The sequence below is a fragment of the Talpa europaea genome (genome assembly GCF_964194135.1).
Source record: "Talpa europaea genome assembly, chromosome: 14".
Classification (NCBI taxonomy): Eukaryota; Metazoa; Chordata; class Mammalia; order Eulipotyphla; family Talpidae; genus Talpa; species Talpa europaea.
The window spans coordinates 80,375,320-80,396,480 of NC_140082.1; the positions used below are offsets into that span (position 1 = coordinate 80,375,320).

Genomic DNA, 21,161 nt, shown 5'->3' on the forward strand with positions numbered 1-21,161 from the left:
AGCAATTTAATCACCTTAAAAATTTAAACGTCCCTTGAGGAAAGAGTTGGTTGAGTGTTATTTCATTGCACCTATTTTTATGGCCTGCCCTCTTGAATGTTAGATGTAATGGTCCCATTAAAATAAAAAGTTCTCAACTCACATTTTACTGGTAAATATTTAAGAATGCAAACGTACCTACAACGCGGTATTCAACTTAGTGATGCTTTTCAATATGCCATAAAATCTCAGTACAATTCAGGAGGAAAATTATCATTTCTAAATCATCTTACTGTAACAATCTATTGAAACCGTGTTCTCTCCAACCCCAAACGTTTTTAAACTGTTTGTGTCTGGAATATCAAGAGCCAGAGATTACACTTCGGAAACAAAATGACATTCTACTTCACTTGGAAACAAAACTTTTCCTGCTCGGAAAGGAAGCCCCAGAAAAGGCAAATTATGTGAGCTGATTTTAAAATCAAAGCAAATATCTAGTCTTTATTTTAAATCTCTGAATCAAGTTCTATCTTTAGATAGCTCTTAAGCAAGATAAGGTCAAATAAACAAAAAAAGGGCACAAATTAGTCACTTCAAAAAGAAACAACACTGTCGTCGTTGAAAGACTCTAATCTCTACTAAATGTTAACTTAACTTCTTCCAGTCAGAAACCAAGGTCCTGAGCTCAGTAAACTTCAGGCCATATTATTGCACCTGCTCCCATACGCTATGAAGAAACATTTCAAACAGACAAACACACAAAACCACTACCTGCTGGAGTTTAAAGTAATTAACTAATTTAGAAATGGGGGAAGATTTTCACTCCACATTTCTGTACTTCTTCCTGTGACTGTTAGAAAAAGCAGGCCTTACTTTGTGAAGAAAAAGGATAAAACGCACGAAAGGATGATTTTTAACCGCTATTTAGGAACTTCCTTCCACTTTTGCACGTCTCAGACACACTGCTTTCGAAGCACAGAGAAAACGGCATAATGCCACAGAGCACACGAAAAATATGAAAGAAAAGTGTCCCTTTTTGCCTTCATCTGTCCACGGCAGGATGATTTCACGTTCCTTTGGGCAGCTAAACTCAAATGAAACTATTAGAAAGCATTAAAGGGCGAGTGTTTTCGTCGTTACCTTAAATAAATAATGCAGCGTGGGGAAGGGAAAGAAAAAAAAAAAAAAACCCAGCCCGACCTACAGGACACAGCTGAGCGCTCGGCCGCCGGGGTGTCTTATCGCCGGGCGCGCATACCTCGGGGAGTGACATCAGATCGAAACTCCACGGTTTCGCCGGCGACCGGCCACTCCTCCGGGACGGCAGCTCCCGGCCGGCGGGCGAGGACACCCCGCGCCCCACCTCGGCCCGCCCGGGCCCGGCAGCCCCATCCGGCGCGAGTTCGGCGGCGCGGGACCTGTTGCGCGTCCCCGCCCGCCGCCGCCGGAGCCAGGCACGGCCGCGGGCAGCGCTGCACCTGCCCGGCCCGCCGCGCCCCGCGCGCCCCCCGCCGCGCCCCCGCCCCGGCCCCCCGCGCCCCCTCGGCCCCCCCGGCCCCTCGCCCCCCGCCGCCGCCCCGGGCGCTCGGGCAGCCGCCGGCGGGAGGGCGGGAGGGCGGGCGCGGGGAGCCGCCGCGGGGGGCCGCGCCCGCCCGGGCCCGGCGCGGGCGCGGGGCGCTCACCTTGGCGGCCGCCGCTCTGGCGGACATCTTGTCTCTCCCGCGCCGCGCGCCGCGCCTCGGACCCGAAGCTGCGCGCGCTGGGCCCGCCGGCTCCTCACGCCGCAGCCCCGATAAACATCTCCCGGAGCGCGCGGCGGGGCGGGGGCGGCCGGGAGGCCCGGCCCAGGGGAGGGGACTCCGCGCGGACAAAAAGTCCGGGAAGCGCCCGCCGCCCCGCCCGCCCCGCCCGGGGCTTCTCCGCGGGGCGCGCCCGGCCGGCGCCTCCCTCCGAGGGCGGCCACTCGCTCGGCCTCCCGAGGCGCTCGCCGCCCGGCCACGTCGGCTCCGCCCGCTCGACGCTCGGCGGCCCCCCGGCCCCGGGCCTCCCCGCAGCCCGCCGGCGGCTCCTCGGAAGCGGCTCCCGCGGCAACTGCCCCGCGGCGCGGCGCGGCGCCGGCCTGGGACGCGGAGCGACGGGCTCAGCCGGCGCCGGCAACTGCGGCGGCCACGCAAACCTGCCGGCCCGGCCCGGCCCACTGAGCATGCCCGGTCGGGGGGCGGGGCGAGCGGGGGCGGGGCGAGCGGGGGCGGGGTTAGCCGGGGGCGGGGTTAGCCGGGGGCGGGGCTAGCCGGGGGCGGGGCTAGCCGGGACCCTGCTCCCTCCAGGGGTGCGACCCCGGTGGCGGAAGGAAAAGCCCAGTTACCGAAGTTTCCGAGGCCGTTTCCGCCGCCTTGCGAGTCTTCCTGTTTGTTTGCATCAAACGTCCGGCTTTCAGTGCCCGGGAGAAGGAAGCCCCTGCACCAGAGCTGATCGACGTCTCACTTGGCCGCTCGCCCAGCGAGCCCCGCCGCGTGAGCCCGGGCAGCAGGCGGCCAGGAAGGCTGGCCTGGAATGTACCTGATGGTCGTTCCCTTGACTTGGGGGATACTGAGGGTCGCAGCTGTCGCCACAGCCCCGGGCCGCGTGGATTCCATTGAAGGCGAATGCTTTTTTTTTTTATAAAGCGCATCCTGGCTTTCATCTCTGAGGACCTGACAACCAGGGTCAAAAGCCTGGCTCTCACTCTCCAAAAACCCAATGTCCTGACTACAGCTAGGAGCTGGATCCTGGGCAAGCGGGCTGAGAAATGCCCTGGAAACCTGCACTGTCTCTGCCCATCTGCGCTGGGCCTCAGATACATCCAGGCTTTCTCCCGTCCATCTAGACAGGGAGCTCAAATGTGCATTTTTGGCATCAAAATTGCTGGGATTCTTAGTTGTGAGTTAAGGGGTCTGGCTGCCTTGCATTTCTAAACCCACCCCTCCCAGCTCGCAGGACAGAAAAAGGTGGAAAGCCAGGCAGTCAGTCTAGTCCAGTTTAATCAGCCAAGACACTCTTTCCACAATGCTGACAGCCTTGCTAAACACCGAGAACATATAGGAAACCATTCCCAGGCCTCGTTACGCGTTGTGAAATGCAGAAAGCGCTCCACAAATGTCACTAATTCTTGGTAATATTAAGTAAGTTTAAAGTATGGTTTTCTCTTTAGAATTCAACTTTAGTAAAAGAGCAAACTTCTTTTAACCAAAAACTATCCATATGTCACACATAAATAAATATCAATTAACTTCTCAATTGAGTTTGCAACCTGAAGTTTTTCTGAAGTAGAAAAAAGCATGCTGCAAATGAAATCTTCTTTTTTTTTTTTTCCTTTATTCTCCCTGGCATAAAAATGATTGAAGTCACTTATGTTTTAAAGTTTTAAAGTGTGTAATTTCTTTCTGAGCACGGTACGATTTAAGAATTAAGGGTCTCCTTGGTGGCACAGGGGTTAAGTCAGCTCTATCAAGCCACTGAGGCACGAGTTGGATGCCCAGCCAGGGAGCTAACCCACATGGCACAGCAGACCTCTCCTGTCTTGCCCACTGCTCCCCTCAGCAGTTTATTTCAGTAGATTCGCCTGTTCTGCTCCTCACTCTGTCGCTAGTAAATCCTCTCACCATCCCCCCCACTTGTGGTCTACTCCCCAGTCTTGTATGCAAAAATAAATGATAATAAATCTTTTAAAAAGAAGAATTATGATTAAAATGTTCTTATCAGCAAACACTATTTTTTAAAACTTCGGGAATTTGGTTTTTTTAAAGGTAGTTGTGGAAGACCGTTCCCATATTTATTACCCCTGCCATTTAATAAGATGTGCAATCGGTGTAACCTGCCTATACCTAGGTATAGTATCTTTACTAGCACCTAAACCTAGAGAAAGTATCTACCAATGCAATATGACCTTTCCTTTTTGGCTCATTTATCATTTTTACATCAAGTAATCACATTGAAATTCTAGATTATAATGATTTGTCAAAGTATAACAGGGTGGTCCCCAGGAAAGGGGGAGATTCCAGATTCCCTGTCCCACCCAAATGGAGGGTGGAGCTGAGCAGGGAGAGAAGAAGCTGCAGAGGAGACTGAGGAAGGAAGCAGGATGGAGCCAGAAGGAGACCTGGAGGAGGCGCCTGGAGCCAAGAGACACGTGAAGAAACTGTGCTTGTCTGTTGGTTGTGGACGGGGTGACACAGATGTGGGTGAGACCCGTGGGGAGGTGACAATGGCAGCTTTTATCTTGATGTTGATTTTGCTCTTTTCCTTCCGGGCTTGTCTGGTTGTTTCTGACCCTTTTCTGTGGGTCCCCACTGGAAGGTGCTTTAGACTTGTGTCAGGCTTTGGGGCTTTGCTCTGGGCCAATCCCATTTGGATGGCGTTTTACCCACGAGGGGATGGGTAACTTTGGGTGCTTGATTTAGAAACTAGATTCTTTGCCTTTCCTGTATTGTTTCCTAGTTGTATTAAAGTTCCTTCCCATTAAAGTCTCATATGTTTTGTGTTGATGCGGCGGATGGCAGAACCCATTTAGAATAGGCAGGTTTGCAGGGTTTGGTCTGCCCCTCTCCCTGCCTTGTAACAAAAGGCCTAATATCTCTGATTACAGTTTTATTTTACTGCTTTCACTATGGTATAAAAATAATGAAATCAGACCCAAAAAATTTCACCTTGAGAATACCATACATTAAGAATTAAAAGTATTCAATGATTAATAGTATCCTTTTAAATTAAATGTATAAAATCTATAACTGTATACAATCTTAGGCATTTCCTTTTCTCCAAAGAAACAAGAGAGCATTTTGGTCATTTGTAAAAATAAAAGCTAAAACACTACTGTCAAGAATTCAAAACACATCTCCATTCCTACAGTTTATATTTGGGGAAATGCTTTGATAAGCTGTGGAAAGCATAAAACCCAACTTCATATAGTTGTTCTTTAACAATGAAGAGTTTATCCATTGAACATCATGGAATACCAAAAAAGTTTCAAATTATACCATAACTTTAATGCTTACATATGAATGTAGTTATAACTCTTCTAGATCCAGATGGGAAGAAATGCAAGCAAATCTGGGATTTTCATTTAGAATTACAATAAAGTGTAACCAAGAATTTCTTTTGATTGCACAGATTTATCATATTTCTCATCATCTAATGCAAACTGAACAGGAAACTAAGAAACCACAACACTCACAATGACAACTTCCTGTGGGATTTTTGGTGTCTGCGGCTTAGAAGGGAGGAGGAAAAAAAAAAAGAGTTCGTGTGTAAAATTGTTATAAATCTTAGGTAGAAACATTTGGTAAAACCACCTTGATGAAATGGACAACTAAATCCACATCCACATTTATATATGTATGTTTATGCTTCCATTACAAAAATATCCTTAGAAAAGCATATTTACGTTATTTTTGATATGAGCTGTGAGTTTATGCATGAAATGAAAAGGGGAAGTATTATATCACTGTGGTAGAACATGAGACTGTCTTGGTAATGTCACAGGGGAGAATATATGCAAAATACTAAAAGTAGAAGAACTTTATCAAAGCATTGAAACAACAGAGAAGTAATCCTGGCTTCCCTCTTATGTTACATCTATAAAATCTGACAAATTTTGCTTCAGAACATTCCTCTGCCTATAAAGTCATATAACAAGGACGAGCTTTTAATTTTTTTTAAAGATTTATTTTTATTTATTTATACAAGCACTGGGTGCAGTCAGAAGCACGGGAGGGTGAGAGAATTCACCAGAACCAGAGCGGGGAGCAGAGCAGGCAGAAGGACCGAAATACACTGCTGAGGGGAGCAGCGGGCGGCAGGAGAGGTCTGCGTGCCATGTGGGATCCTCCTCAGGTGGCCGGGGAGCAGCTGGGGATCGAACCAGTGCTGCAGAGGCTGCGGGCAGCTTTGCAACCCAGTGCTCAACCGCTGCACCACTGGGGAGGCCCGAGCTTTTAATTTTTTTAAGATTTATTTTTATTTTATTTATGTATACAAGAAGTGGGGTGTAGGCCAGAGGTGAGGGGGGTGAGAGAATTCACCAGAGCCAGAGTCAGGAATAGAACAGGCAGATCTACTAAAATATACTAATGAGGGGTGCAGCGGGTGAGACAGGAGAGGTCTGCTGTGCCATGTGGGTCAGCTCCCTGGCTGGGGATCAAACGCACGCCTTATTATGACATAATAAGTAAATGTAAATATATATTTCCTAGCTCTTGCTATTGAAAAGTCCAGAAGTAATAAAGATTCAACAGCAATGAACATATGAAGTGCCGATATTGTATTACCCAGCCAGGAGTGGCTGATTACAGTTATGCTGCAAGAAACATACAAGAGAGCCCTGGTATTCTAGTATTCTAGGCCAGAAAGCAAGGAAGTTCTCAAATAATGGATCAAAGAGATATAGAAGTAAACAACAAGGAACTCCCATTGGCCAAAGATAAAACAGCTTGAGTGCAAAACCTGTGAGTGAAACACACGAAATATCTAAAACCCAAGAATTCATATGATAAAAAGGAGCCCCAAACAATTACTCACAAATAAGTTTATAAAGAAACAACTAGACATAACCCTGGAATAACTTGGGTACCAGCTCGTTACTCTGTCAGCTGTCAATCAAAAGGAAATGCAAACTATTTTAGATAAAGAAATAACTCTAATTTTTTTTAAAAAATTTATTTTATTTATTTACACATACAAGAACTGGGGTGTGGGACAGCGGTATAGAGGGTGAGAGGATTCACCAGAGACAGAGTGGGGAGCAGAACAGGTAGAATGACTGAAATACACTGCTGAGGGGAGCAGCAGGCAAGACAGGAAAGGTCTGCTATGCCATGTTGGGTTAGCTCCCTGGCCGGGGATTGAACTTGTGGTACAGTGGCTGGAGATTGCTTGATAGTGCTGAGACATTAACTCCTTGCTCCACCAGGGAGGCCCCACAAATTAACTCTAAACTAATGAGTGAACGTTCCTTATAAAAAGAACTACAGTTAATTAATTTGGAAAGATGATAGCTTTAGGGAACCATCACCTCATAATACTTATTGAAATACCAGATTCAGGCAACAATCATCAAAAGGTTAATCCACTGGTCAATGCTTAGCATCTTTAAAGACAAGCAGACATTTCTGTCTCCCTTGTAATGTAACTGGAAGTACTACCTATAAATGATGCCTGCCCCTAAAGTAACTTAAATGAAATTTGGCTCATAGGACTAACTGTCATAATCAGAAATACAGGGGATAGAAATGCAAGTTAAATGACTCTACAGGCAGACTAATGCAGAATGTGGGAGGATGTAAATAAGAAAACTGACTCAGTTTTTAACAAGTCAATAGGAAAAAAGGAAAGAAATGCAAGTTGAGATTGCTAAAGCTCTTCTATGAATTCCTTTTCAAATCTACCTACAAAAGACATTTTTGAGAAAATGGGAAATTTGTGGACTGAGTGTTAGATGATACCTTCTTAAAGGATACTGAATCAAAGGGATACAGAATCCAATAAGAAACTCCCATTGGCCAAAGACAAAACAATTTGAGCCTAAAAAAATATAACTGATTGAAACATACTAAATATCTAAAACTCAAGGATTCATAACAGTAAAAGAGCCCCCAAATAATTACCTATTGATACAAGTATACATAGAAACCATATTGAGTGATACTGAGACATAATTGCATTGGGGTTGGCTGCATAGGTAAGGCGCTTCTTTTCAGGAGAGGCATACTGAAATATGTAGACTTGAAATAGCACAATGTTTGGGTCTTGCTCTAAAAAATTTCAGCCAAGAGGAAAATCTTTCAAAAAATAGAGGCACCAAATGTAGAACAACGTTGAAAATTGATGACATGTATTTGAGATTTTTTCATCACGAATATCAATAAAAACAAATATTCATGTCAGCAGATTGTAAATAATTGCCAGAAATTCTCCATCCCTGTTTGGATGCTTTGCTGCAATGTGACACTGTAGCTCTTCTCATCAAGAGTTGGGATCTTTTTCCCATTCCTTCATCGGGGAGCAGGGTGACCTGTCTTAGCAAAAGAGCAAACAAGATACAAGCAGAAGCTTAAAAAATACATGGGCACTGGACTTGTTCTCCTTTGCTGCTGAGAACCCTGAGACCATCATGGGAATTAGCCTGCTGGTCACAGAAAAAAGTCAGCGAATCTCTAGACACAAGTGAGAGAATTAGCCAAGCTATAAACTGACAGGATCTACATGAGTGAGCCGGAGTAAGTCTAGTAAAATAACTACTTAGCTGATCTGAGCCCAAATTGCTGGCCAGCAGAATCAAGCATCATTTTTTTTTTTTAAGATTTATAAATACTGGGGTAGTTTGTTATGCAACAACAGGAGCAACACACACACACGCACACATTCACAACAAGCTTCTTAATACTTAGTACTGGCACATGGCATGCACTCAAATAAGGGCATCTGAATGGGGATTCCAAATTGTTAGAAAATGATGTATATGAAAATTGCTCTAAAGGCCCCAAAGGTTTAGGCAGACTACTTCCTTTCCTATATGTGGTAGTTATTCTATTGACAGAGGCAGGTATGGCAGATGGATGGTACAGAACTTATTTTCTTTTGAACACTAATAAATCTGGCTGTCTCTAGTCAATCTTGGCCAGATGCTACAGAGACAGTGTTTGGAACTGTGGAACTGCCTCTCTCCCCTGACCACAGGCCCCCACCCCAAATGTCAAGTGTAGAGATGGCACATCTGTAAGCCTTCTGGCTCTCCCTCCCCTAAGGGCTGGGGCTATCCTAGCTCCTATGAAAATATCTGGGGCACATTCTAAGAGGCAGCTTTCGACTCTATGTACTCTAAGAACAAATCACATTTCCTCTTTATCACAGAGATTTAGCTGTAAATGCAGACATAAGGTCTAATCAGAGATTGTGCAGAGTGCCACAGAAGAAACTACACAGAAGTTACTAAGGTTGGAATAGATGTTTCAGTTGAAGTATTTTTTACTACAAGAAGATATTAAGGGCCTCCCTGGTGGCACAGCGGTTGAGCGCTGGGTTGCGAAGCTGCCCGCAGCCTCTGCAGTGCTGGTTCGATCCCCGGCTGCTCCCCGGCCACCAGAGGAGGGTCCCACATGGCGCGCAGACCTCTCCTGCCTCCTGCTGCCCCCCTCAGCAGTGTATTTTGGTCCTTCTGCCTGCTCTGCTCCCTGCTCTGGCTCTGGTGAATTCTCTCACCCTCCCACGCTTCTGACTGTACCCAGTGCTTGTATAAATATAAATAAATAAACAAATAAATAAAAAATATGAAAAAAAGAATATATTAAAGGATTTTAATTTAATATTTAATTTTTTTAAATTAAACTGTTTAATTTAGCTGAATCACAGAACTTTAAAATAATCCTTCTAAGGATTGTCTAGCTCATCTTACTATCATTAGCAAAATACTGTCACTGTAAAAGAAAAATTCAAGATAGATAAATATTTTTTCATAAGGTTAGCAATTTGGAAATACTTTAAAGTTAATTTGACATTTTAATGTTTGATGAATATGGCTATTTTCAGTACATTAGAATTACTGTTTGCACAAATGCCGCCTACATTTACATGTTAATTTAACCAGTCTCTTCATTTACATTTTCAAAGGTGCAGTATAACTTTTTGTGAGTGTACTTTAAAGCATGAGAATCTTATAAGTAGGTGATCATTACTTTATACAATTTTGAATTAGCAAAACTATGATTTAGGAAACGTTGCAAATGCCTTCTTGTACTTCAGATTTGGAATTAAAATTATTCAACAAGTTTTAACAGCACATAAAGATGATTAAATATGGTGTTGGGAAGAATGGACTTTAAAAGCTACAAGAAATTGGTGGTTGCTTCATTATTTGTGAAACTGAAGCTGAGGGGAGCAAATAAAAGTTTGCAGCTGAAGGACATGAGTGGACACTGGGGCAGCAGATGCCCTGGCTTGAGGGAAGGTTCTGATGAGCTCCTAACAGTCTTGTCTTCCCTTTTTGAAAGGGCAACACAGGGAGCTGCAGAAAACCACTCGATTATCATTCTACCTAAAACGATATTCTACCTAAATGTTCTCTCTGGTAAACAAAGCGTGGACACACATGGCAAAATCATCGGAAAGAACGTGATGGAAATAACCTGAGGAAAGGGACTAATGTTTCCTCATCTGCATCAGGGAGGGTGGGGTGATGCAGGCTGGGGTGACGCAGGGCTCTGTGTGTATAGAGGGCAGGCTGGAGCAATCCTAGACCTTTTCTAGCCAAGCCTTTCAGTGATCTAAACAGTCAAACTGAAGATCTTTTTCATCTCTGTCCCTAGGAGACCACTGTGGGAGGTAGTTATTTGTAGCTCTTACCAGTTTTGGAAAGATACATATTATAAAAAGATATGCTTTGTTTCCTTGAAAAGCTCTAATTTTAAATGTGATTAATATTTCTATAAGAGAGTGCGTATTATATGAAAATGAAAAGTTTTCTAAAAGCTGGGTAACTTAAAAAACACATAAAAATCCAGCAAAGCTTAAAGCTGTGTGAGAGAGTGTATGTTTTGAAAGGGTGTGGTTTCCTGGCCCTGGATTGTTTGGAAACATTCTGACAAAGCAAATTCATTTCTCTGATATCCTGAACGTAGCAGGAACTGGTGCCTAAAATAGCATAAAATGATATTCCTATATGTAGAATCAATTTAAGTCAACTAAGAAATGTGATGAAAACAGCTGTTTTGAGTTGCTGCCTCAGCATTCTACAGAGGACAGCCCTGCTCACACCCAGAGCCTGGGCGTTGAGATAAGGATTTGAGACTCCAGCCACGAGTGCCCACTTTGCTTTTCCCTGGGCACCTTTAAAATGGCCACTTAGAGTTGAACCTGCAGAAAGTTAGCCAATTCTCACCACCTTATGAGTCACACCACCTGCTCGCTGGTGACCTGGGACAGAAGACTGCCTTTGCTTTGCTCAATGCACTCCCCATTCTGGGATTTTTACCTCTAGATCTCTTTCCACCAACCATGGGGTTACAACCCAATAAACAAAATGTAAATTGAAAATATAGTAAGTTGAAAATGCACTTACTACACTTAACCTTACCGAATATGGTCACATAGCCTAGCCTACCTTAAACCTGTCACAACCCTTTCATTCCCTTACAGTTGGGCAAAACCACCTGACGCTAAGCCTACTTGATACTAAAGTATTGAAGACGGGACTGAAAGTGAAATGAGTGACTGCTGGGGTTCCCTCACTCACCTGCACAGCTGAAAAGCACCCTTGATCTGAAGGAGTCTGAATCCAAAGTTTGATTTCTACTGAATGTGTGTTGTTTTCAAATCATTGTGAAATCAAAAAGTTTTAAAGTCAAACCATGGTAAACTGAAGATCAGCTATCATACATCTTGTGACTTGATTTTCTTTTGTGGGTGTACTGAAGCCGCACCTCCAAGCAAACAACCCTAATGTCTTCATCCTCCAAAGTGGGAGCTCAGATGCTAAGGAAGGCACCTGCCCACCCCATGTGGGTGGCCGTGCCTCGTCATTCAGCAGGTCAGGTCATAACCTGCATATTCCAAATTTATCAGTTCCAGTCTCACAACACAGATAACATACAAATGATTTCTAATCTGTAGTCTCCTAATTCCTTTTTTAGAAATAGTCTACATAATCAACTGGACTGGAGAATTTAGCAATATTTAGCATACTTTCCAATCATTCATTTTTTTCATTTATTTAGCAAATATTTCTATTCTCTATGTGCAGAAATAAGTTATTTTTAATTTTTTTCCAGGTATGATTTTTTTAAACTTCATACTTTTTTTTTAATGATTTATTTATTTATGCATACAAGAACTGGGGCACAGGCCAGAGGTGTAGGTGGGTGAGAGGATTCACCAGAGACAGAGCAGGGAACACAACAGGCAGATCCACTGAAATACACTGCTGAGGGGAGCAGCGGGCGAGTCAGGAGAGGTCTGCTGGGCCATGTGGGTAGCTCCCTGTGCTACAGTGGCTGGGGATAGCTTCCTAGGTTGCATCTTAACCCCTTGCACCACCAGGAAGGCCACATACTTTTTTTTTTTTAAAGATTTCTTTATTTGTGCAAAAAAAGAACTGGGGTATAGGCCAGAGTTGCAGGGGGTGAGAGGATTCACCAGAGACAGAGTGGGGAGCAGAAAAGGCAGATCTACTGAAATACACTGCTGAGGGGGGCAGCTGGGAGACAGGACACGTCTGCTGTGCCATGTGGGTTGCTCCCTGGCTGGCCAGGGATTGAACTCGTGCTGCAGTGACTGTGGATAGCTTCATAATGCTGCAACTTAACTCTTTGCGCACCAGGGAGGCCTCTAAACTTGATACTTTTATCCTTACTCCTGGTATCCTGAAATGAAGTTGTGTTCAGATTTCTCAAGAACACATCTAGATTGCAATACTAAAATCAGAATGCTCTTTTATAAGGGAAAAACACAACCCACAGGGGTCCAGACCTCACACTGTGGGTTGCTTGAACAGTTTGGTCTTCTTCACCAGCCCCACCCCACCTCAAGGGAAACACAGCTCTGGTTGGATTTGCTTTTGCTTCTTCTGATATTGTTTAGAGAAGTTATTCATATTCAACCAACTTTGAGAGAGTCAACGCAAGGACACAACAATAAAGGACAGAAGACAATAATGTAATATATGTAATAAGTAATTATACACATGTGATCGATTTAACAAAGAAAGGATACTTATAGACATTATATATGATTCGGTATTATTTCCCATTTTGTGACATAAATGTTATTATTTAAACAAAATAATACCAGAACTACTAGTGGCAATCAGTAGTGATTAGTTGTAGGACTAACTAAATAATGTGCGAGAAAAATAAAATATTTCAACCTGTTTCTGTCCTTCGACACAGAAATTTTTAAAACACTTAAAAAAATTTCTTGGGGCCTCCCTGGTGGTGCAGCGGTTGAGCGCTGGATTGCGAAGCTGCCCACAGCCTCTGCAGCGCTGGTTCAATCCCCAGCTGCCTGGTGAAGGTCCCACATGGTGCGCAGACTTCTCCTGTCGCCCGCTGCTCCCCTCAGCAGTGCATTTCATCAGTCTGCTTGTTCTGCTCCCTGCTCTGGCTCTGGTGAACTCTCGCAGCCTCCTGTGCTTCTGACTGTACCCAGTGCTTATATAAATAAATAAATCTTTAAAAAAATTTTTTTTGGATATTTATAATTTTTCAGGTTTTATACTGTATTTTTAAAGATGTATAAATGTAAGATTTTTTTGAAGGAGAACATAAGTACAACTGGGTAAATTAAACAGATTATAACTATAGTAACAACAGCAAAATAATAATGTCCTGTCTTTTTCCGCTCCATGATACAGTAGGGTATTTTTATGTTCTGTTTCCTTTTCTAATAACATGTCTCTGAATGGCTTGTAGCCATCAGACACCCTCTTTTCTTTACATGGTGGCAAAACAAATATAATCACCTATAAAATTCACTTTGACTTGCAGCCCTTCTCTAGGTCACGTGCCACTGGTCCCTGGTGTCAGTCCAATGTGATAACACTAAGACTAAATGACATCTCAGAAGCATGTGAGCATGGATGCTTATGATTTTATTCACTAGTGAGAGCAGCTTTTATACTTGTGGAGATTCACTTGCAAGTTCTCTAAAAATGTCCAACCATTTTGTACCTACTAATCAAGTTAGAAATTGATTCCATAAATTCTTTCCTCTAGAAATTCATCACATGGGCTATTCATGTCTAAAGTATCCATTATTTCATAAAACATTAAAGTTATTATAAATTCACAGAGGTTACGAAGAAATGACGGAAATCCAGCCACCCCAAATGTTAGCATCTTATACAACTGTAGTGTTCTGATTTTACCAGTTTTACATGCATGTGTGTGAGGGTGTACAGCTCTATGCAACTCTATCACAGTGTAATTTTATATACATAAACAACTACCTAGATACTCAATTGAGCTTCATCACAAGACTCCCTCATGTTACCCCTTTTCTGCCACACCTAACCTCTCTCCCTCATTCCCTCACCCCTGGCAACTGCTAATCTGTTCACCACCTCTGTAATTATGCTATTTCATGAATGTTACATAAATGGAACCACACAGCATGTAATCTTTTGGAACTAGCTCTGTTCACTCATCATAATTTTCTTGAGGTTTAAACAAGACATTGTACCAATGGTTCCTTATTTGTCATTGCGGAGTAGTATTCCTATGGATGTATCATAGTATATTTAGCCCTTACCCGTTGAGGGATGGTTGAGTAGTTTCCAATCTTTGGTTATCATGAATAAAACTGCTATGAATGTTTGTATACAAATCCCCATGTAAAAATAACTCTCCATTTCTCTAAGATAAATACCCAAAATTCAAATGCTGACTCCTATGCTAAGTCCATTTTTAGTTTTGAAAGGAACTGCTAAAATAGTTTCTAGAGTGTCTGAATCATTTTACATTCCTAACAACAATCTCTGAGCGGTACAGCTCCCCCGGCATCCTTGCCAGAGTTTGGAGTTACCACTAGGCTTCATTTTAGCCACTCTGAGATACTGCAGATAATGATACTGCATTGTGGGTTTGATTTGCATTTCCCTAATGGCTAGTGATGCTGAGTAGCTTTTTGGGTCTTAGTATGCCACCTGTATATCTACGTCCCCTTGGGCAAAATGTCTGTCTTCTGTTCGTTTTCTAATTGAGTAGATTTTTTTTTTTTTTTTTACTATTGAGTTTTTGAAAGTTCTTTATACATTCTAATACAAACGTGTATACGTAGATACAGAGACTTAGAAACACAGGTCTTTGTTGGCTATGTGGCATGCAAATATTTTTTCTCAACCTATAGATTGACTTTCATCTTTCAGCAATCCATTTCCAGAGCAAAGGTTAATTTTAATGAATTGTTCCTCTTAGGGATTGTCAAGTCTAAAAATTCATAGCCCAGTTCTAGGTATTGAAGGTTTTCTCATATGTTCTTTTCTGAAGGATATGTATAGCTTTACATTTTACATTTAAATTTGCCTATCATTTTAAGAAATTGAAATGGATGTTATAAATCAAGCTTCTCTTCCTCAGGGAAAAAGCTTTAAAGCAAAGACATAATTTGAGCTTGAGATCAAAGTTACAGTTTATTTGAGAAATTCCTGCCTAACTTAGTTGCCTTTTCTTGATGACTTTTGAAAAACTGGAAAAGTCTTATTTGAAAAAATGAGTCATTTTATCATCATGTGGGTTTCTGCTACAACCTAAACATAACATCAAACCACCAAATACAGTAACTTCATCTTTTTTATTAGGCTTTGTATGGCCTCATCAAAGATTGTCAACGAGAAGAAACAGCATAGAAAGGTCTGCTTTATTGTACTTCTTTTCTCTATTCTCATCCTCAATGTATTTCCCAATTAGACAAGGATGTCTTTTTGGTCCCATGCTTTCATGTCAGGCCAACGATTTAGCGTCATTTAATGGCTGATGACGACAGTCATCTTGTAAGCAAATGTGTTAAAGAGGTCATCACCTTCCATTTTTATAAATTCAAACATCTCATTAAGTGCTTCTGCATTTTTGAGGAATGAAAAAAATGACCACAAACTTACATTATGGGAGCACAACACAACACAAGTTGCAGCCCTAGTTCAGAGCACTGTGTGCGAGGCATGCAGGGCACCAAGTGGGTAAGATCACTGCAGTTTCTCTCATAAGAAGTCTCCAGACTGAGTGGGATTTCTGGAATTTATATTTGCACCAACTGCCAGATATGCAGACAGGTAAACAAAGTGGGATGGGATAGCCAAGGTGTGATGGGATAGCCACAACTTTGTGGGGGCTTTTCCCCAATGATATTTCATTAAATCTTCATAGAAATCAAGATTTGAAACTTTATTTTTCAAATCAAATTATAAGAGTTGGGGAATGGGCTTTTGTTGCTATGACCTGTTGCATCACTTGGCATCCTGTGGAAAGCAGGACAGTGGTAAGACCTGACAGAATCAGCCCTGTGCCACAGGGGTAACACACCTGGTATCAAAATTTCTTATTTGCCCACAAGGCACATGACTGCAACCTCTGAATTAAGAAATAGAACTACTTGGTGTCATAGAGCAGCAGGGGAATAAGATTGTAATGCAAAGTTATTTGTGTGACATTCAGCAGTGGATATTTTCAATTGAATATTGTTATCTTTTTGAGAAATGGGAAAACTTCTAATTGATTGACAAGTGCTGGCCTATCTCAGTCCAAAGAAGTGAGTTTCAGCCTCCACATGTGCTTGCACGCTGCTTTCTCCATGCTCGATTCAATGTCTGTTCTGTAGATGGTGTATATGACACGCTTTGGACATGAGTTCCCTCATCCAGTTGTATGCAACCTTCCATCTGTCACCAAAACATCCTCTTTCTCTCAACCTAAGCCAGGCTGGCATTGCTATTGTGATCATTCTGATTACCTGAATTCTCAGAAAACAAGCTCAGAATATTCATACTGTTAACATTTTAACTAGCACCATCTTGATATACAGCACAACAATCAACAGGCCAAATCAAAGCTGGATTCTTACCACTCACAATTACAGCGCCTTAATTATACACTAGCATCTTCTTGCTCTGAGTGACGCAATGTGTGTCGATCCACAATGATGAACTGCAAAGCGCAGATGCTATCAGAGGTTGGGATAAGAATAGTGACAGTCAGCACAGAAGGCAGGTAATTTATGCACTATACATTTGGCACTAAAACAGCACAGTGACTGCCTTATGGGTTTTGTCCATCATAAAAGATGGGGCTTTTTGTGTCCCTGAGAGTTGTTTCCTGGGACAGGATTTTCAGTGCCAGAATCAAGACACCCTCAGGGGAAGGAGGTCAATTAGTCACCAGAGTAATCTGTGCAGATGAGCCATTCCCGTGAGCCCAGAGATCGGATGACCCGTCACCAGTTCTACTCTGACCTTTCCCTCACTGTTCATCCCAGAAACCTCAGAGAGGAGTTTCAGGGAGCAGATGAATGCTCTTCACTGTCACGTACATCCTCATTTCATTCCTAGCTCGGAAATTAAAATTATATCTATCCTCCATGCTGTCCCCTTGTTCCAGAAAGAGAGGCAAGAGCTGGAGGGACAAACTCTAAACCAGGAAGGCTGATTCCAAACTCCTGCGGATATTGACTCTATGATGCCATGGAGGGAAGTCACAGGAGCAGCTGCTATGTACACATGGACTTCTCCCCATCATTTATCCATTGCTTCCCGGCTAGATGCCACTCACTATGATAGATGTTTTGGATGCAAAAAAAAAAATAAAATAAAATAAAAAGAAGGTCTCTGTCCTCAAAGAATCTAGTCTAGAGAAGAAGATAAAGTAAGAGACAAGTGCCAAAGAACAAGGGCTAAGGCACAAGGAGGGCATGAGGAACTCAGTGAAGAGAGGTTGACTTGGAAAGGGGCCCTGGGGAAGCACACCTAGGCGCCAGCATGGAGGAAGTGTGAGTATCTGAGATTAAAAAACAAAACAAAATGTGAGTTTCACTCATAGCAGGAATTTAGAAAATCAAATAAGGGACCAGAAAAAAGACTAATTATAATAAAGTAAAAATCAAAATCAACAAGCAACTATAAACCAGAGACACACTATGGAGGGGGATGGGGGGAGAAGGGAGTAAGATCAAAACAAGGGGGGGTGGGAACTTTATGGGGACAATAACCAGGTGAAAATGCATACATTGTACAAAAATAAAAAATGATGTAAAAAAATACATAAAATGAAAAAAAAAAAAAAACCCAAAACGTGAGTCTGCGAATAAGACTTCCTACATTTCAAAATCCTTAAAAACAAATTTCAAACAGCCAGTCTGAGGGCTGCATCTCTCTTTTTTTTTTTTTAAGATTTATTTATTTATGCATACAAGAACTGGGGCACAGGCCAAAGATGTGGGGGTGAGAGGAGTCACCAGAGACAGAGTGGGGAACAGAACAGGTAGACGGACCAAAATACACTGCTGAGGGGAGCAGTGGGCAAGACAGGAGAGGTCTGCCTCACCATGTGGGTTGCTCCCTGTGTGGCCGGGGATTGAACTTGTGCTGCAGAGGCTGCGGATTGCTTCAAAGTGCAGTGCTTAACCCCTTGCTCCACCAGGGAGACCCTGAGGGCTGGTTGTCTAAAAACATCGTGAAAGAAACTGCAAATGGGGGGGATTGTGACCGAGGAAGTTGACAAGAAGGGGACAGTCACACTGTTCCAGCTAGCCCAGAAGGCCAGCCCTTAAACATGAAGGTCAGGGCACTGAGTCAGCATTTCAACACAGTCTGGACCAGCCTAAAGTTGAGTCTGGTTGGTCCAAAGAGCTTACCAAGCAGAAGGGCAGAGGGAAAATATTTCAGCAGAAAATGTAACCCACTAAAAATGATTTATACTTGTGTACAAACAACCTGCTGATTAAAAATGATTCTTAACTGGTCATTAAAAGGAGGCCCACCCTTCAGAACCTATACTTCGAAACACTTAGTTACCACTTAATTGGAGTTACAGTATAAGCAAAATAGAAAAAGGCTATGTTTCTTTATATGCTATAATTTTACTTTTTGACTAATTTCTACTTTCTCTGTGCTCAATTAGTCTGACTTAGTGATGTTTTGTCATGTATAAAATGTAAAGTCTTACCTTGAAACTTGCCAGTCAGAAAAGGCAGGATTAGTGAAGTCTCAAGATTTTTAAAAATCAAAACTGTAGCTCTTATTTTTCTTTATAAATTTTAAGTGACCATAAGCCACTGGGAAAGTAATGCCTATTATCAAAAATAGAGTCTACAGTAAATCCTCACTTAGTGTCCTGGGGTAGGTTCTTGCAAAGTGTGACTTTAAACAGAACAACATGTGGGCCTCCCTGGTGGTACAAGGGGTTAAGACTCAACCTATGAAGCTACCTGCAGCCACTGCAGCAGGAATTGGATCCCCAGCCAGGGAGCTACCCACATGGCACAGCAGACCTCTCCTGACTCTCCCGCTGCTCCCCTCAGCAGTGTATTTCAGTCAGTCTGCCTGTTCTGTCCCCCACTCTGTCTCTGGTAAATCCTCTCACCCCCCACACCTCTGGCCTGTATCCCAGTTCTTGTATACATAAATAAATAAATCTTTAAACAAAAAACATGTAACAAGACCAAATCGACCACGGGTATTAAGTGACAAAAGAGTTAAGCTCCTACAGCATATTTCTGGCCAAAGAAAAATCACCAAATTTCTAAATAAGGATTCAAAACACTTCAAAATTCAATAATCATTTGCATTCATGTGTTCATTCATCTTCCAATTCAGGTCACAGTGACAAGAGCCTGCCCCGCAAAGGGAAAAAGCCAGGACCCAACCCTGGCAGGATGGCCTTCCGTCACCAGGCATCACACACACACCCACACTCACTCCAATGGGGACAACTGAGACTTGACAATGAACCTCAAATGTACATCTTCAGGGTGTGGAAGGAAGGAAACTGGAGTCCTTGGAGAAAACCCACGCAGGCATGGGGAGAATGTGCAACTCAAAGCAGACTGGGGCCCCAGTTGGGAATTCATTGCTTTTTTTTGCTCATCAACGTTACAACTAAACAACTTTGTGCAAATGATATTTAAGGACCTGTTCCACCCACAAAGTCGTGCAACTATTACCATGAACTAATTCCATTTTAGGATTCCATAAAGTTCATTTCCAATTCTTCATCACCCTCCCTCCATTTCCTAGTGCCCACAACTATTAATCCTCTTTCTGTTTGTATGAATTTGCCTATTTTGAACATTTCATATAAATGGAACGATACAATACGTGGCACCTTGTGACTGCTCTCTTTCATTCAGCAAAATTTTGTATCAGTACTCCATTCCTTTTTAAATCTGAACAATATTCCATTGTATGGATATACCACAACTTGTTTACCCATACATCTACTGACATGCATTCCAGTTGTTTACACTTTGGGGTTATTATGAAATAATGCTGCTATAAATGTGACAAGTTTTCAATTATCTTAGGTATACAACCCTAGGACTGAAATCATGGGGTCATATGATAACTCTGGGTTTAACATTTATAGGAACTGCAAGCTTTTTTTCCACAGCAATTACATTCCCTCTGCCCTGCTAAAAATACACGAAGGCTCCAATTTTTCTACTTTCTAGTCAACATACCCTACTACTAGTGGGTATGAACTGGTATCTCACTGTAGTTTTTATTTGCATTTTCCTTACGACTAATGATGCTCAATATCTTTTCACATGCTTTTTGACACTTGCAGACCTTTGGAAAGTTAGCTATTCAAGTCCTTTGTTATTTTAATTGGGTTGTCTTTTTATCGTTGACTTCTAAGATGTCTTTATATATTCTGGATACTAGACCTTTATTAGATATATGATTTGAGAGTATTTTTCCACATTGTGTGAGTTGACTCTTCACTTATTAATGGTGTCTTTTGAAGTGCAAAAGCTTATAATATTGATGTGATCCAATTTATCTATTTTTTCCTTTGTCACTTATGCTTTTGACGTCCTATTTAAGAAACCACTGCTATTCCAGTGGTTGCAAATCCTGATGATTTACTCCTGTATTTTCTTCTAAAAGTTTTACAGTTTTAGCTCTTACATTTAGATCTAGAATGAATTTTAAATAAATTTTAGTGTACAAGATGAAGGTGTCTGGTTTCATTCCTTTGCATGTGACTACCCAGTTGTCCCAGCACTATTTATTGACCTCCAAGTGATTTTGATGTGAGCCTCCAGTTAAGAACCACTGAATTCTAGTCAACCACTTTCAATATCTTCATTTATAAAAAAAAATTAAGTTAAAATTGCTCTGCATTTGGAAAGGAGAAGATTCAGTTCCTACTTTCTAGAATTCTACATCTAGTTAGGGAGGCAAAGTTTACAATACAGGATGCTCAGGGATAAGAGCAAGAATGCACAAAGTGTTGTGGCATCAGAGTTGGGACTGAATAAGTAACTCAGATTCACCAAGGACAGTCATTCCAGACAGAATGGAGTTGACTTACAAAAGCCTCCAGATTGGAATGTTGTGGGAAGCTCATGCAGTCACCAGTGGGTGGGGATCTTAAGTTGGGGTGGAAGGGAAGAGCAGAGATAGGAGACAAGGTCAAACTGCAAAGGGTCTGTAATGCCAGGATGAA

General features: G+C 42.4%; 1 protein-coding gene across 4 annotated transcripts in view; it reads right to left on the bottom strand.

The window, feature by feature from the left end:
• The window catches only part of TJP1 (tight junction protein 1), a gene marked incomplete at both ends in the record, with an annotated part of 206,526 nt that overhangs the window by 90,206 nt on the left and 95,159 nt on the right, over window positions 1-21,161 (bottom strand). Inside the window, one exon of one of the 4 annotated variants that reach the window (XM_084254190.1) lies at window positions 1,662-1,688. The exons of the other annotated variants lie outside the window; for them this stretch is intronic. Within the exon in view, the coding sequence (XP_084110316.1) occupies window positions 1,662-1,688 (27 nt within the window). Of the gene's footprint in view, window positions 1-1,661; window positions 1,689-21,161 lie in introns of those variants that run through there. 4 annotated transcript variants of the gene reach the window in all.